The sequence below is a fragment of the Cimex lectularius genome, unplaced genomic scaffold (assembly GCF_000648675.2).
Source record: "Cimex lectularius strain Harlan isolate CLEC.00 unplaced genomic scaffold, Clec_2.1 scaffold84, whole genome shotgun sequence".
In the NCBI taxonomy this organism is placed as follows: domain Eukaryota; kingdom Metazoa; phylum Arthropoda; class Insecta; order Hemiptera; family Cimicidae; genus Cimex; species Cimex lectularius.
In genome coordinates, this window is record NW_019392631.1 from 488,854 (window position 1) to 504,108 (window position 15,255).

At 35.4% G+C, this 15,255-nt stretch overlaps 1 protein-coding gene across 7 annotated transcripts in view; it reads left to right on the forward strand.

The window, feature by feature from the left end:
• Positions 1–15,255, forward strand: part of LOC106662809 (bifunctional heparan sulfate N-deacetylase/N-sulfotransferase) — a 189,059-nt gene that overhangs the window by 142,115 nt on the left and 31,689 nt on the right. The window contains exons 1-2 of one of the 7 annotated variants that reach the window (XM_014387173.2): positions 10,900–11,138; positions 11,260–11,323. The exons of 4 other annotated variants lie outside the window; for them this stretch is intronic. In XM_014387173.2, coding sequence (XP_014242659.2) covers positions 10,915–11,138; positions 11,260–11,323 — 288 coding nt within the window. In that variant the 5' untranslated portion in view covers positions 10,900–10,914. Of the gene's footprint in view, positions 1–10,899; positions 11,153–11,237; positions 11,324–15,255 lie in introns of those variants that run through there. 2 more of the 7 variants (XM_024227755.1, XM_024227662.1) reach the window with 2 other exon arrangements.

Here is a 15,255-nt window from a genome sequence, read left to right on the forward strand (position 1 = left end):
CACATAAGCAACTCGTTCTTCCAATTATAATTTTATAAATAAAAATATGGTTGCGAACAATCTGAAATTACTTATAGAATATGTGTCATTAAGTCAATGAAGTTGTATGTATTAGCTGCGGAGGTGTCATATTTTCCCTTTAGGGACATGAAGCCATACTTAAGCATGTATTGTCCGAGTGCTGAACAAAGCCAGAATATGTAAACCAGAATGATCGGAAACTACAAAACAATGTAAATAATTCTTTTGACAAAATCCCTCCGGATCAGATCACAGTGCTACATCAATTTTAAATTTTGTCCCAGGAAACAATTGGATTGAATGTCAAGGCGGTGCGTGATTGCTGACTCGCCGGCTATATACGCCTAATCCTCATGACTAACCACGGGTAAATTAAAATCAGTATCAGTTTTGTAGTTTTTTACGTCCTTCGTATTTGTCCAGGTTTCTTTCTGTTATATACATGTTTTTCTTTGAAACTCTTTTATAAAAGACGGCTCAGCTGCAGAAGCACATTAACAAGGATTTCATTTAATAAACTTATATATTTATAACAGGCATAATTTGTTGTGCAAATCGTTTTACTTGCGCTGTCTCTTCTTCTGAAAAGCCCTACTTTGCAAGCCACCAAACTTCCCTTTGTCTAATGGAATAAGAAAGGACCGGCACGGAATTTAAATTCGCCTGAATGCTAAATAGTACTATTTATTCAGTTGAAGGGAAAGAAAGATTTATTTTCACCCCCCTTTTTTTTCGTGGTGATTCTGTTTCTTTAGAATTATACTTCAACTCCGTCGGTAAACTGTTTAAAGTGCAAATTACATTTAAAAATTAAAATAAAATAAACATTATATTTAGTGGTCCACTCCTGATTACGCGACATTTGAAAAATGGCAAAAAGCTGGGAACATTCGAAAGGTTGTAGGATTAGATGGGGAGTTGGTGTCCGAATGGATAGAAGTCACGACAGCTCAAGTGGTTCGAGCTGCAGGGTATTGAGCCGAAGGTCGTAGGTTCGAATCCCGCTCGTGGCACTGGCTTTTTCATTTCAACCAAAAACCTTACATAGAAAGATTAATTAATTGAAAGACGTAATTTGATCAATAGACCACTAAATATAATGGATATAATAAGTAAAACGAAGTATAACTTCACTAACAGCTCTCCGTGGCCACTTCATATGTCACCGAGAATGATTACACATTTGAAAAATGGCGAAAAGCTGGGAACATTCGAAAGGTTGTAGGTTGAGATGGGGAGTTGGTGTCCGAGTGGATCGAAGTCATGATTGCGCAAGTGGTAGAGCAACGGCGTATTTAGTTCCAATACCACTCGTGGCACTAGCTTTTCGACCAATACCTTACATAAAAAGATTAATTAATTGAAATAAAATAAACAATTGAAAACTCTTAAAGTAAGGCTTAAAGCGGGGAACACACTTACCCTATGTAACGCTATGCGATCCTGCCCGACGCAAATCCAAAGTCCAATTTTCCATAAGATTGTATTACCCCCGTGCACATCTACCGATGCCACGCAACGCTACCCTACTGCTACTCTATGCTGTGCATTCATATTTTCATCGGGTCGCATCAAGTACAGTCGGAGATAAAAGAACCAGACACTCATTTTTATTTCAATCTGCATGTATTATTGTCGTTATATTAATTACATACTTAGCTTAATATAAACCAAATTAACCGAGATCAAAAATTCGTTTTATTTTTTTACAGTAATTTTAATGGTTTGGTACAAAATTGATCAAAACACCGGAATAACATTTTTTGATATAATGAATTTAACTAACAATTTATTACTCGGTTTTGCTCATAAAATTTGATTAACAATTTATTTCATCGTTTTGCTCATAAAATTACAGTTTTCGTCGAGTAGCGTCAGAACAGGACACCCACATTTTTTGTAGTTTATTTCAAACTGTGTATATGTAATTTTTCTGTTATATTAATTACAACATTCTTATTTTAATGTAAACCAAATTAAACGAGATTTGGTTAACGAATTTTATAAAAATTATTTAATTATGATGGTTAGAAAGAAAATTTATCAAAACACCGGAATAACTTATTTAAAACAATTAAGTTTAACAAAAAATTTATTACAGGGTTGTGCTCATAAAATTTAACTAACAATTTATTACAAGGTTTTGCTCAAAGTAGTGCATTAAGAACAAAAGAGGCGTCGCGATTGTCATAGTGATTAATGTGATGCACTCTATGTGACTGGCGTGCGCTTGACGTCGCATAGATGTGCACATCACCAAAACGTGACAAGGCGTCGGGTAGAATCGGGTAGCGTTGCATCCGGTAAGTGTGTTCCCCGCTTAAAGCCAGGAACACACTTACCCGATGCTACCCGACGCCTTGCCACGTTTTGGTGGGGTGTGCACATCTATCCGACGCAAGCACACGTCGCGTACAGTCCACAGCGTTTATCACAATAATCTCTATCACAATCGCAACGCATCTTTTGTTCTTAATGCACTATTTTGAGCAAAACCTTGTAATAAATTGTTAGTTGAATTTTATGAGTACAACCATCTAATTAAACAATTTTTATAAAAACTTATGCATTTTTGATCTCGTTTAATTTGGTTTACATTAAAATAACGTTGTAATTAATATAACGATAAAATTACATGTACTTAGTTTGAAATAAACTACAAAAAATATGAGTGTCCTGTCTGATGCTACCCGACATTAGAAAATGGTGTAATTTTACGAGCAAAACTATGAAATAAATTGTTAATTAAATTTTAAGAGCAAAACCATGTAATAAATTGTTCCAATTTTAGTATATGTACCGCCAAAGCGAGTACAATAAATTGTTAGTTAAATTCATTATATAAAAAAATCGTATTCCGGTGTTTTGATTAATTTTCTACCAAACCAATAAAATTAAGTTTTTAAATAAAAACTAATTAATTTTTAATCACAGTTAATTTGGTTTATATTAAAATAAGTATGTTGTAATTAATATATCGACAATAATACATGTAGTTTGAATAAAAATATGAGCGTCCGGTTCTTTTGTCTTCGACTGTACTCGATGCGACCCGAAGAAAATCTGGACAGTGGGGATCGCAGAAGTTGGTTAGCGTGGCATAGAATCGGGTAGATGTGCACGGGGGTAATGCAACCTTATGGAAAATCGGAGTTTGGATTTCCGTCGGGTAGCATCGGATAGATGTGCACGGGGGTAATGCAACCTTATGGAAAATCGGAGTTTGGATTTGTGTCGGGTAGCGTCGCATGGCTTAGCATCGGGTAAGTGTGTTTCTGGCTTAAGTCATGAATCGACATATGAATTTTTGGTATTGTACTATATGTACGATATTATGTATCACCTATTACCTACTACCTTGAAAGTAGTCTTTATGCTTAATTATTTGTCTTCTCGTTGTCCACCCGAGTATATTAAGTACTTGTATATTGTCATCGCAAGGACGGTTCAGGTAAGTTAGCAACCTGTCGCCACTCGACTGTTCCCCTTCGAAAAAATTGGTGAAAGTATCGAAGCAGGGATGCCAACACAAACAATATCTAATTCTGGTTCATATTTGAACGATCTAGACGTAACAAATTTGACAATACGGTTTTCGGTGGGGCTCGGCACAGTCGGACGGAGTGCTTTTAGCTTAACAACCCTTATGAATATGGGAGGCCCGCGACCCATTTCTCCCTCAGGGAGGAAATGAAATTCAACTTGCTTTCAGAATGACATTTCTCATGTGGATGAAGACCGAAGTACTACGCGGCCTGAAGAAATCTAAAATTCAACACAATTCCGGCGAAACTACCTGCCTTCCATATCCGGTAAAACTACACTCCTCTGCGTCTACACTCCCTCTTTTGTTTCCCCTCGTTCGCATTTTTATTCAGGTTTTTATTTTGTTTATTCATTTTTGGATTGAAAATATCAGAAAACCTCGTTAAAAGTGGCAATAAGTTTTAATTAATCCTTAATTGTTAATTTTAACATAATTTTGCAAAGGATGTCATAACGTAGAAAAATATGTTCCGAACCCGGGACCTTTACCTTTTTTAAAACATTAATCCTTTAAATCATTTTTAATTGGGATGGCTTTGGGAGAGAATCGTGGAAAACATTTTACCACAAATAGTTGGCAAATGGACTTGGAATAAACTGGATCGTTTTTCTACTTACTTTATAAGTAAACTGACATAAATCAAATTTCATTTTGCTTCTTTCATATATACAGGGTGTCCTATGGAAGGTGTCCACCCCTAGATTCCTTAATTGTTGTCAGATTTGATTTTATTAATTTAATTTTAAAATTAATTTTTGTTATGAAGTCTAGTTTTTAAAAGTTTTTAAATCTTCTTTTACTGTTGATGATTTTTCATATTTCTTGGGTTTCTTTTCAAGAACTAAACAACCATTCTATCAAAGAAAATGAATTTGATGGTTGTCTAGTTCGTGAAAAGAAACCCAAGAAATATAGTTTTTAAATGTTTCATCCGTTCCAGAAATATCTCTTTGTTACATTTTTTTTTTTTTTTTTTGTTATGTATTATCCACGATCGAGTAATTTGGCCCTATAAATCATCATAAAAATTAAGGGACTTTAAATGGTGATAGATCCCTTCGATTTTTGGAAAAATTGCCAACCTTGTTGGTACAGACTTTTGAGGGAAGATGGATTCAAACTTATGTCCCATCACCGTGGCCACCGAGGACCCCAGATTTAACACCGCTAGACTTTCCTTTAAAATCTGTAACAAAACGCCTACAGTTGAACTTAAAGAGAGAATTATCACTACTATTTGGAATATTCCGACAGATGTAATTAACAAAGCAATGTCTATTGAAATCGAAAAAAAGGATAGGAAAACTGTGTTGAAAATTAAGGGAAACAATTCGAAAATTAACACTCGCCGTCAATTTTTTCCACTCCTTCTTTTATCCACATCCATGAATTGTTTAGCATAAAATTGCTATTCTTCGCTAAATAGGTAACTCAAGTTTACTGGAATGGTGTTTATTGTAACCGGCCGACGTGAATTTCCACAAAAATTAAGGTATCGAATCCGGACCAAACGCGAAAAATATTTAAAAATGTTCTAGTTTTGAAATCCGGAATGAAAAACGGGGTATGGGTCTCATTTTAAAAACGTTACGTAGGGTGTTTTTATGTTTAAAAAAACGATGAACTGAATATATATTATTTCTTGGCCCGGTGAAACATCTAAAGAGTAAACTTCATTACGAAAATGTTAAAAAAAGATTTATCAAAATATAACAAAAATTAAGGAAGTTTAGGGGTGGACATCTTCCGTGATACACCCTGTATATAAAGACGTTAGTATACATTAATTATTATTAAATTAATTAAGGATTTTAGTTGAGATAAAAATGTCAGTGTCTCGAATCTTCGAACCCACGATCTTCGGTTAGATACGCCGCTGCTCTACCACTTGAGCCACCTAGCCGAAGATCGTGGGTTCGAATCTCGCTCGTGACACTGACTTTTTACCCCAACTAAAAACCTTAATTAATTGAAAGATATTAATTGGTCAAGCGGACCACGAAAACTATGGAATTAATTATTATTTAGTTATTTTACAAGCAAAGCCTTTTAAAATTATACAATAGTTACAAATATTTTTAAGAGAGGTAATATAGAAATTCATCATTATACATAAATAGTTAATTAAAGAAACAATTGAACTAGAATTACAATACAATAACAAATAATTGGAAGTATGAATTATTAAAAAAAATTATAGCTGTAAATGTATGTAGTTAACATAATTGACAATATACTTGATTGACCAAATTACTTCTTTCAATTAATTAATCTTTTTATGTAAGGTTTTGGTAGAAATGAATGAAATAAATAAAATGAAGCATAACTACACTAACAGAAGTTAGTGTCCGAGTGGATCGAGGTCACGATAGCTCAAGTGGTAGAGCAGTGGCGTATCTAGCCGAAAGTCGTGGGTTCGAATCCCGCTTGTGACACTAACTTTTTCATTTCAACCCAAACCTTACATAAAAAGATTAATTAATTGGAATAATTAATATTAATACCCAAGGTAACTAGCATAACGTAGCAGTATATATAATTGTAAATGTGTGGTGATTAGTGACCGTTAATCGATAATTATTCAGAAATCGTGAGATGCGGTCTGGTGTAATGTAGGTTTCAGAAAAACATTTTCTTTATCGTGCCAACGTTTCGATCTTTATTGAGATCATCTTCAGGGCTCAAAATGTTTGTCTTCTGTGTAATTGTGCCATTCTTGCGTGTCGTGTTGAAAGGCAATGTTTACCATGGTATTTTAAACCTCAATTTTCGACAGTTAGCACAAGAAAACCCGAATCAAGTATATCATCCCAAGTTCTGTGCCATAACTTTCTTATTATTTGATTAATTTAAAATCTGATTACACCAACTTTTAAACGTTTCGATCTTTATTGAGATCATCTTCAGGGCTCAAAGTGTTTGTCTTCTGTGTAATTGTGCCATTCTTGCGTGTCGTATGAGAGTTGGGCACTTTGAGCCCTGAAGGTGATCTCGATAAAGATCGAAACGTTGGCACGATAAAGAAAATGTTTTTCTGAAACCTACATCACACCAGACCGCATCTCACGATTTCTGAATAATAATCGAATCGATTATAAGACAAACATAACATCAAATGAATATGAAAATAGTACATAACCTGATCTAAACATTTATTTCTTGAGTGTACAAATTAATTGAATTTTAAAAATGATAACCTTGGTGTGAGAGTTGTGGATAGTCAGCTGCGTGCATTAACCTATGATGGGACTTTCTTTTATATAATTAATCTTATGAGAGAGCTGGGGAACATTAAAGTTTTATTTGGAAAGACAAAAAAAAGGAGACTCGATCTGATTATTCACAAGTTTATAAAGGAAGATGAGGTCGAGGTAAATTCTTCTCATTTTCAAAGTTAAGATATCAAAAGAACCCGAAATATTAAAGTAGCCATGCATATCCCGGGGAATTTTAAGTTTGAAAGCTGCATACCTTAGAAATTTTTACTGAACCCTTTCTATTTGTTGGATTTTTTTAGCAGATAGCATTGGGGAATAATCAAGATTGGATCTAACAAAGGAAAAAGGAAAGAATTTTGAGGGTTCGAGTCAGCGAATCGACTGGTTAGTCTGATGATGTTTCCAAGAGCTTGATTCAATTACTATCTCAATTTCAGAGAGTTTGCCTTTGATTATTTAATAGATAATTTTTTATCAGTAACTCGAAAACTGTTGCTGATTGAAAAACGGATCGTGGATAGTTTATTTTTCCAAACAGTGTGAGTGAATAATATTTCTTTGCTATTTTGCACCGTCTTCGTTTTAAGAAAGGGGACGACAACTGGCCCAGGTTTAACAAATATTTATCTCGGGCGCCTTGGAACGGCGACATAGGTCGTAGGATAGGTGGCACAAGACAGACGGCGCCTCTCAGCCGATCTACTCACCTGACAGGATGAAATGAAATTCTGGATTTTATCCTTCAACTCGGACTTCTCCCCCCTCCCCCTTTAAAATATGACTGTCCACCGGTCTATTGCCAAATGGAATCTGGCCGATATTGTAAATGAATTTACAGAAGGCTAGGCCGCATTTCCGGTACGGCGCGTGTACCTGTTGGCGCCGAAATTTACCGTAAAAATATTCCACTTGAACTGCTTTGCTAATTTGTGAATAGCCGATAGCCATCGGGCATTAGGAACCCATTAACGTGATAAAGGAAGGACTCTCTCAAATCGGGAGAATTTATAGTTTGTTAGAGCTTTGGACAGCTGGCAAGTTTCCCTTAAATCAAAAAATGATTTGTACGTCTTATCTCGATATTCAAATTATTCGATATTCATTTTTCCTCACTGAAGATAGCGCAATGCCGGAATGCGTTTATAACTCAACAACCTGAGTTGAAGCCGGTCCCAATAAGTGACCCTATGAAGGTTCAGCAGGAGTTCACCGACGCGCAGCCTAACACCCATTATCAACGCCTACATTTTCTTGAGAAAAGAATCGAATAAAATCATCGTCCATCGTGTTGGTTGTGGATCTTTTGGAATGTCGGGTGAAGATAAATCTAATTCCAACTACACCGAAGAAAATAAACATTTACATATTGCTACGCCGTGTAATGTTGAAAGTAAAGTTTTAATTTCAATTTACATAACTTAATTTTATTAATGCTATTATCATGCAATCGCATTTGTGTAAGATACGTAATATTAACGGGGATTGTTTCTAGTGTTGGGAGATCTTTGTCATCCGACCTAGTGTACTCTCGTAAAGCGTGTTCATAAAGTTTTTCAAGAATGAAGACCCCCGATGGCTGCTGCTCAGGCGTTTCCATAAATAAATAAATAACGCCTGACTTTCAGTATAAAGAACATTTTATTACTAATACGAAAATGAACCATTTGACAGTTTTACACACAGCACGAATTTCTGAAATATTTTATTCGCTTAGAAATGAAGAGACTCTTGAAAAAGTGACTGTTTTGAAAGTGGTTCCTTCAAGTTTTATTTCAACACGGTATGAATTTTTTCCTGTCGTTTTTGTTTTTTTGTGTCGTATCACTTTCAATAGAAGCCGATAAAATTTCAAAATTGAATTTTTCAATTGGCCGGTACGGGACTACAATCAATAAAAATCAAGTCCGGGTCCAGAAGGGAAAAGGTCATATTTACCAGGTTGCGCATAGGTCGTACCAACATCTTGCACGAATGGCACGTAGGTGCCGGTTGTATGGAGAGCATAATTATTTATACTTGCATGTGATATGTGTAATTTACTGGAACGAATGTATTTATTTGCGTGAATTGAATGGCTTGTCTCTCAATTACCCCGAGGAATAACGAGTACTCTGGAGTAGTTCGAATGATTTATAGTATGTGTATGTAATTTATAGAGTGAATGGAAGGAAATATTACACCGAGGAATATCGAGTATTTACGGTAGAGAGAACAAAGTCTAGTGTGTGAATGTAATTTATTAGCGTGAATAGAGGGTATTATATCTGGTTACCCCGAGGAATACCGAGAACTCTGGGTAGTGTGAATGATTGGTGGTATGTGTATGTAATTTATAGTGGGAACGAAGTCTAGTGTGTGTATGTAATTTATTAGCGTGAATAGAGGGGATTATATTTACTTATCCCGAGGAATAACGAGTACACTGGGGTTGTGTGAATGATTTGTGGTATGTGTAAGTAATTGCAGCGTGAATGGATGGATATATCCCCAAGTACACCGAGCAATATCGAATATTTAGGGTAGTGTGAACGAAGTCTAGAGTGTGACTGTAATTTATTAGCGTGAATAGAGGAGATTAGATCTAGTTATCCCGAGGAAAATTGGGTACGCTGGGGTAGTGTGAATGATTGTAGTAGTGTGATGACTTATGTAATTATAACGTGAATGGAAGGACATATCCCCAATTACACCGAGGAAATCTAATATTTAGGGTAATGTGTCCAGAAGGGAAAAGGTCATATTTACCAGTTGCGCATAGGTCGTACCAACATCATGCACGAATGGCACATAGGTGCCGGTTGCATGGAGAGCATAGTTATTTATACTTGGATGTGATATGTGTAATTTACTGGAACGAATGTATTTATTTGCGTGAATTGAATGGCTTGTCTTTCAATTACTCCGAGAAATAACGAGTACTCTGGAGTAGTTCGAATGATTTATAGTATTGTTATGTAATTTATAGAGTGAATGGAAGGAAATATCCCCATTACACCGAGGAATATCGAGTATTTACGGTAGAGATATCAAAGTCTAGTGTGTGAATGTAATTTATTAGCGTGAATAGAGGGTATTATTTAAATTCACTAATTTCGTGGTCCGCTTGACCAATTAAATCATTACAATTAATTAAGGTTTTTCATCTCAACTAAAAACCTTAATTGAGAGGGTATTATATCTGGTTACCCCGAGGAATAACGAGAACTCTGGGGTAGTGTGAATGCTTGGTGGTATGTGTATGTAATTTATTAGCGTGAATAGAGGGGATTATATTTACTTATCCCGAGGAATAACGAGTACACTGGGGTTGTGTGAATGATTTGTGGTATGTGTATGTAATTATAGCGTGAATGGAAGGACATATTCCCAATTACACTGAGGAAATCTAATATTTAGGGTAGTGTGAACGAAGTCTAGTGTGTGACTGTAATTTATTAGCGTGAATAGAGGAGATTAGATCTAGTTACCCCGAGGAAAATTGGGTACTCTGGGGTAGTGTGAATGATTGTAGTAGTGTGATGACTTATGTAATTATAACGTGAATGGAAGGACATATCCCCAATTACACCTAGGAAATCTAATATTTAGGGTAGTGTGAACGAAGTCTAGTGTGTGAATGTAATTTATTAGTGTGAATAGAGGGGATTAAACCTAGTTACCCCGAGGAAAGTCGAGTACTCTGGGGTAGTATGAATGAGTGTGGGAATATAATTTATTAGCGTGAATGGATGGCCTTTTCCCTAATTACCCGAGAAATATCTGCAGTTGTGTAAATCAGGCTATCATGTTTTTTTCTCGTTTCTCTGTATTTGTATTATCTTACCCACTATTGACGGGGTCCTGAGATACAGCTAGCAGTAGAGTAAAGAAAAGATCGAGTCGGTTACCGTTATATCATAAAACATAACTTGGCTAGAGAAACAGGAAAAGAAATTAGCAGGTTTAAAACGCTGAAATGAAATGAAAAGCATAGGAGGAAAGGTCGGCGATGGCCACTGTAGTTTGCCGGTCCTAAAACCAAAAAAATTAAATAAATAAAAATTAAGGCCGGCCTTTATATTTCATATCTACCTACATTGTCTAATTAAAAAAAAAATTCGCCCTACTAGTTGTAATTAATTGCTAACTATGGTTTTAAAATGGGAATGTAAACGTTTGCACATTTGTTATTCTGCTTTTTTCACAACTCTTAATAATGTCAAATTCATTTTTGATATACGATTTTGTACCCGTTCCTCCCTCCTTGTCGTTATCGGGTCATTAGCCGGTAGAATCGTGCTTTACCCTGTTTTCCGAAATTTCTTTTACCTATTACTCCCGGGCCGATATTCTTCAAATTCCCCATGTTGCAGGTAAACGAGCTCAGGTATACCATTTAGTACTGCTTTGTGCTGTTTTCTTAAACGTCCCCTTCTCTTTTTCTGGCCTTCGCCCGGGCCTCATCCCAAAAGGATTCATATCAGTCCGTTTCAGGCCACCTGTTTGTAAATTGTGCTGCTCTCAAAACTCCTGCTCAGACCGGGACTTCTTGATAAAGGTATTACACTATTATAAAAATATATATAATTTGTATATTTTCAAGAATAATCAATCTAGCTTTATGCCTCGGGTTAAATGTAAACGACCTGCATTCGTCAGAAACCGATTTATTTTAAAAGAAACGAGTAAGCCGTTGTATAACCGTTACCTTTTCTTTAATCCAATACCGACGAAAAGAATTCGATTTCCTCGTTCTTGTGAACTTGCGTGTTCCTTTTAAAACTGTAAACAAATTAAAACCTTTTTTTTTTAGTGATCAGGTCTTTGAGCGATTACCTCGCTTGTGTTGAAGGCACTAATCATGGTGATATAACAGCGAACGGTCGTGTAATATTTTCTACAGAAGAAAGTCGGCGAACGTTGTTTGTTTCCTTTTCGGTTCGAATTCGATCAAAATGTGTTCCTGTCGCGCAAACAACTCGACCCAGAGTGATAAAAAAATAACTCGATTCTTTGCCCTGGTGTTGCACAAATAAATAAATAAATGACCTCTGGTAAAAAGTTTTCTACGCCTCTCAAATACAATCCAATTAGAAATTGCTTTATGTTATTTCTTTGTTTATGTTGTCCACATACTCAATCGCACAAAAGCACTGTCATTTCTTTTGGGTTGTAAATGAATAAGTGATATTTGTTAGCACATACTAAAAAAAGTGTTAAAGCTGCAATTCATCATTGACTCTAAATCTTCACTAAGCAAATGGTTCTCAAATTTCTCCATTAAGCCATTATAATTCTGCCTGATCGTTTGCATGCGTGTTTTGATTAAACAAAATCTCTTCTGATCCGATAATTTTTAGGTATTTACGGAGATGCATAATCCAGTTGAATGCTAGATTAATTTTTACATAAATCAATCATGCGTAGGTAGCATATTCTTGGCCCTGGTGTTGCATAAATAAATAATGCTAAAACGTTTTCTACGCCTCTCGCTCAAATACAATCCAGTTAAAAATTGTTTTATGTTATTTCTTTGTCTATGTTGTCCATTTGCTCAATCGCGCAAAAGCACTGTCATTTCTACTGCCATTTGGGTTGTAATTGAATGAATGATATTTATTAGCAGATATTTTTTTTTACGTGTTAAAGCTGGAATTTATCGTCTTCGCTAAACATGGTTTTCAAATTTCTCCAGTAGGCTATTGTAATTCTGCCTCATCGTTTGCGTGCGTGTTTGGAATATACCGAATGTCTTCTGATCCGATAATTTTAGGTATTTACGGAGATGAATAATCCAGTTGAATGCTAAATTAATTTCACATAAATCTATCATGCGTGCATCAATTTTCGGCAGGTGGTCTTGAATCATTTCAAAGTGGCATTTCCAACAGTAATGAGTTTAAATATTTTATAATGAAGATGTATTACTCTACATTCAAGTCGCGCATTGATTCGAGCTAATAACGGGGAGGTGCAGAAACATTTAAAAAACGATAGCTGACCTTACTCAATTAAATTTGCATGTTTTGTAATTGGTATACCCCAGTTACTGAGAAAGCCCATTTATTACGTGATTAAATGGCTGCCACTTTATTCGTTATCGACACAATCGCATTAAAGAGAGCTGAGCAAAATGGAAATCGCTTTCCAGAACGAGTTGAACTTTCGGTCAATTTTCAAAGGCAGGTCGTAAACCTTTGGCTATCTGTTGCTATCGGCAGCATACTTCCGTCGGATTCCACGTCTTATCTATCATCTCACATCCCTCGCCGAACACCGGCTGACACTTCTTTAATCGGATACGCTTAGACCGAGAATCTGGATTTATTATAATATATATAATCTGGAGACAAAATTGGCTCACTAAATTCCATCGCCCGGTTAAAAAAAAAAAACATGCGAAGTCTTTGAACAGAACAGACAGTTAACTTATACTTTTAATAATATATTAAATATAATTTATACATTTTTTCCTCTCTCTTGTAAAGAATTAAAAGCTAATTATCAGCTTAAGGATAATAAAGAGATTTTGCATAACGTATCCGCTATTTCAAGGTCACCGTTATGTTTAACGTCGAAGCTATTTGAAGATTTTTTTATATCACGGTTTTCACTGCTAACGCCAAGTTTCCTCGAGAGTTTGTGGTAATACAGCTTATCGTCGTATTGTGTAAAAAAAGCCACCGTTCAAGGAAGTTATGGATTTTCTCCTTCATTGCTGACGATAGTTTGACAAACCTGATCGTTATAGAAGCCCATTAATTTTTGATTTTGTGCAAGTTCAGCTTAAATGAAATTGAGGACGAAAAGTTTAAAAAAATCTCTTCAAAAAAAGCTGTTAGCTTAGCGTAGCTTTGCAATTTTAAGAAAAACCAAAACAGCTAGTTAACCATATACACACTCGTTATAACCTCATTATAAATAAAACGGCAAAATATTTTAATGTTGGAACACCAAATGTACATATACAGTCTCAGGAGTCGGGAATCAAGAAAAATTGTAGGAATTGTAAAAGTTAACTATAAATTCACTAGTTTTCGTTATCCGCTTGAGCAATTAATATCTTTCAATTAATTGAGGTTTTTTTAGTTGAGATAAAAAAGTCAATGTCACGAGCGGGATTCGAACCCACGATCTTCGGCTAGGTACGCCGCTGCTCCACCAATTGAGCTATCGAGACCGCTCGGACACTAACTTCCCATCTCAACCCCACCTTTTGAATTTTCCCTCCTTTTTGCCATTTTTTATCTCAACTAAAAAAAAGCCTTAATTAATTGAAAGTTAAGTGTAAAATAGAAATTTAACAACTTCTAAAACAAGTAACAATTTCTAACTCCTTTGTTGACTTCGCACGCTTTAACATGACAAATAACGATCACGTTAAATTTAAGTTTGTTTGTGTGCTGTGCATGTAAATATTTAAGCTGTGAAGATGGCCTTATAAAAGACGAGTTCTTTCTTCATACTCTGACAATAAACCAGATCTTCTCAATACCGATCAACGTAATCTACATATTAAGTTAAACCATATTTGTTTACTGGCCATAATTGATCATATTAATTATTGTTTTCATCTAAGGTTTTTGGTTGAGATGAAAAATTAGTGTCACAAGCGGGATTCGAACACACGGCCCTCGACTCAATAACGCCGCTGCTCTAACCACTTGAACTATGGTGACTTCGATCCTCTCGGACACCAACTTCCCATCTCAACCTCACCTCTCGAATTTTCCCTCCTTTTTGCCATTTTTCAAATGGAGTGTAATCAGGACTCCATTCTCGGCGATACGTGAAGTGGCCACGGGGAGCTGTTAGTGAAGTTATACTTCGTTTTACTTATTAAATTACTTTATTTCAACCAAAACCATACATAAAAAGATTAATTAATTGAAAGAAGTAATTTGATCAATCAGACCACTAAATATAATAGACAATTAATTATATTTATTCCGTTAACTTTCTTATCTTGTCAATTATGTTAACTGCATGCATTTACAGCTATGATGTTTTTTTTATAATCACTTATTTTAAATTATTAAATTAATCCATATTTGTAATTTGCATAGTTTACGCTAAGGTTGTGCAAAATCTCCTTATTGTTTACGTTAAAGGTGAATAAGGATGTAGCAATTTAAGTTTAAATCTGAGACAAGCCCGGCATATAAACGAAAGCGTGCTATGTCGTCAATTTAATAATACAAAGCACTAAAGACAACTAAGCCTGGTGTAATATCACAGAGTTGATAATAAAGGGCGGCTTTCAACCTGTCACAAGAAGGAGGAGCGGTTTGGAAATTTGCCTTATTATACGAGGTGTCATCGCATGCAGGGTACGATTCACCGGGACATCTCGCCTCGGCGGAACGGGAAAAAATTTCAAAATTCGTTACCCATATTTATTTATATCTCAAGGTATGGAATATTCAGACGTTGAGCTATAAAAAAAAACCAACAACGAATAATTGGTATCACTATTTTTTTTTTTTTTTT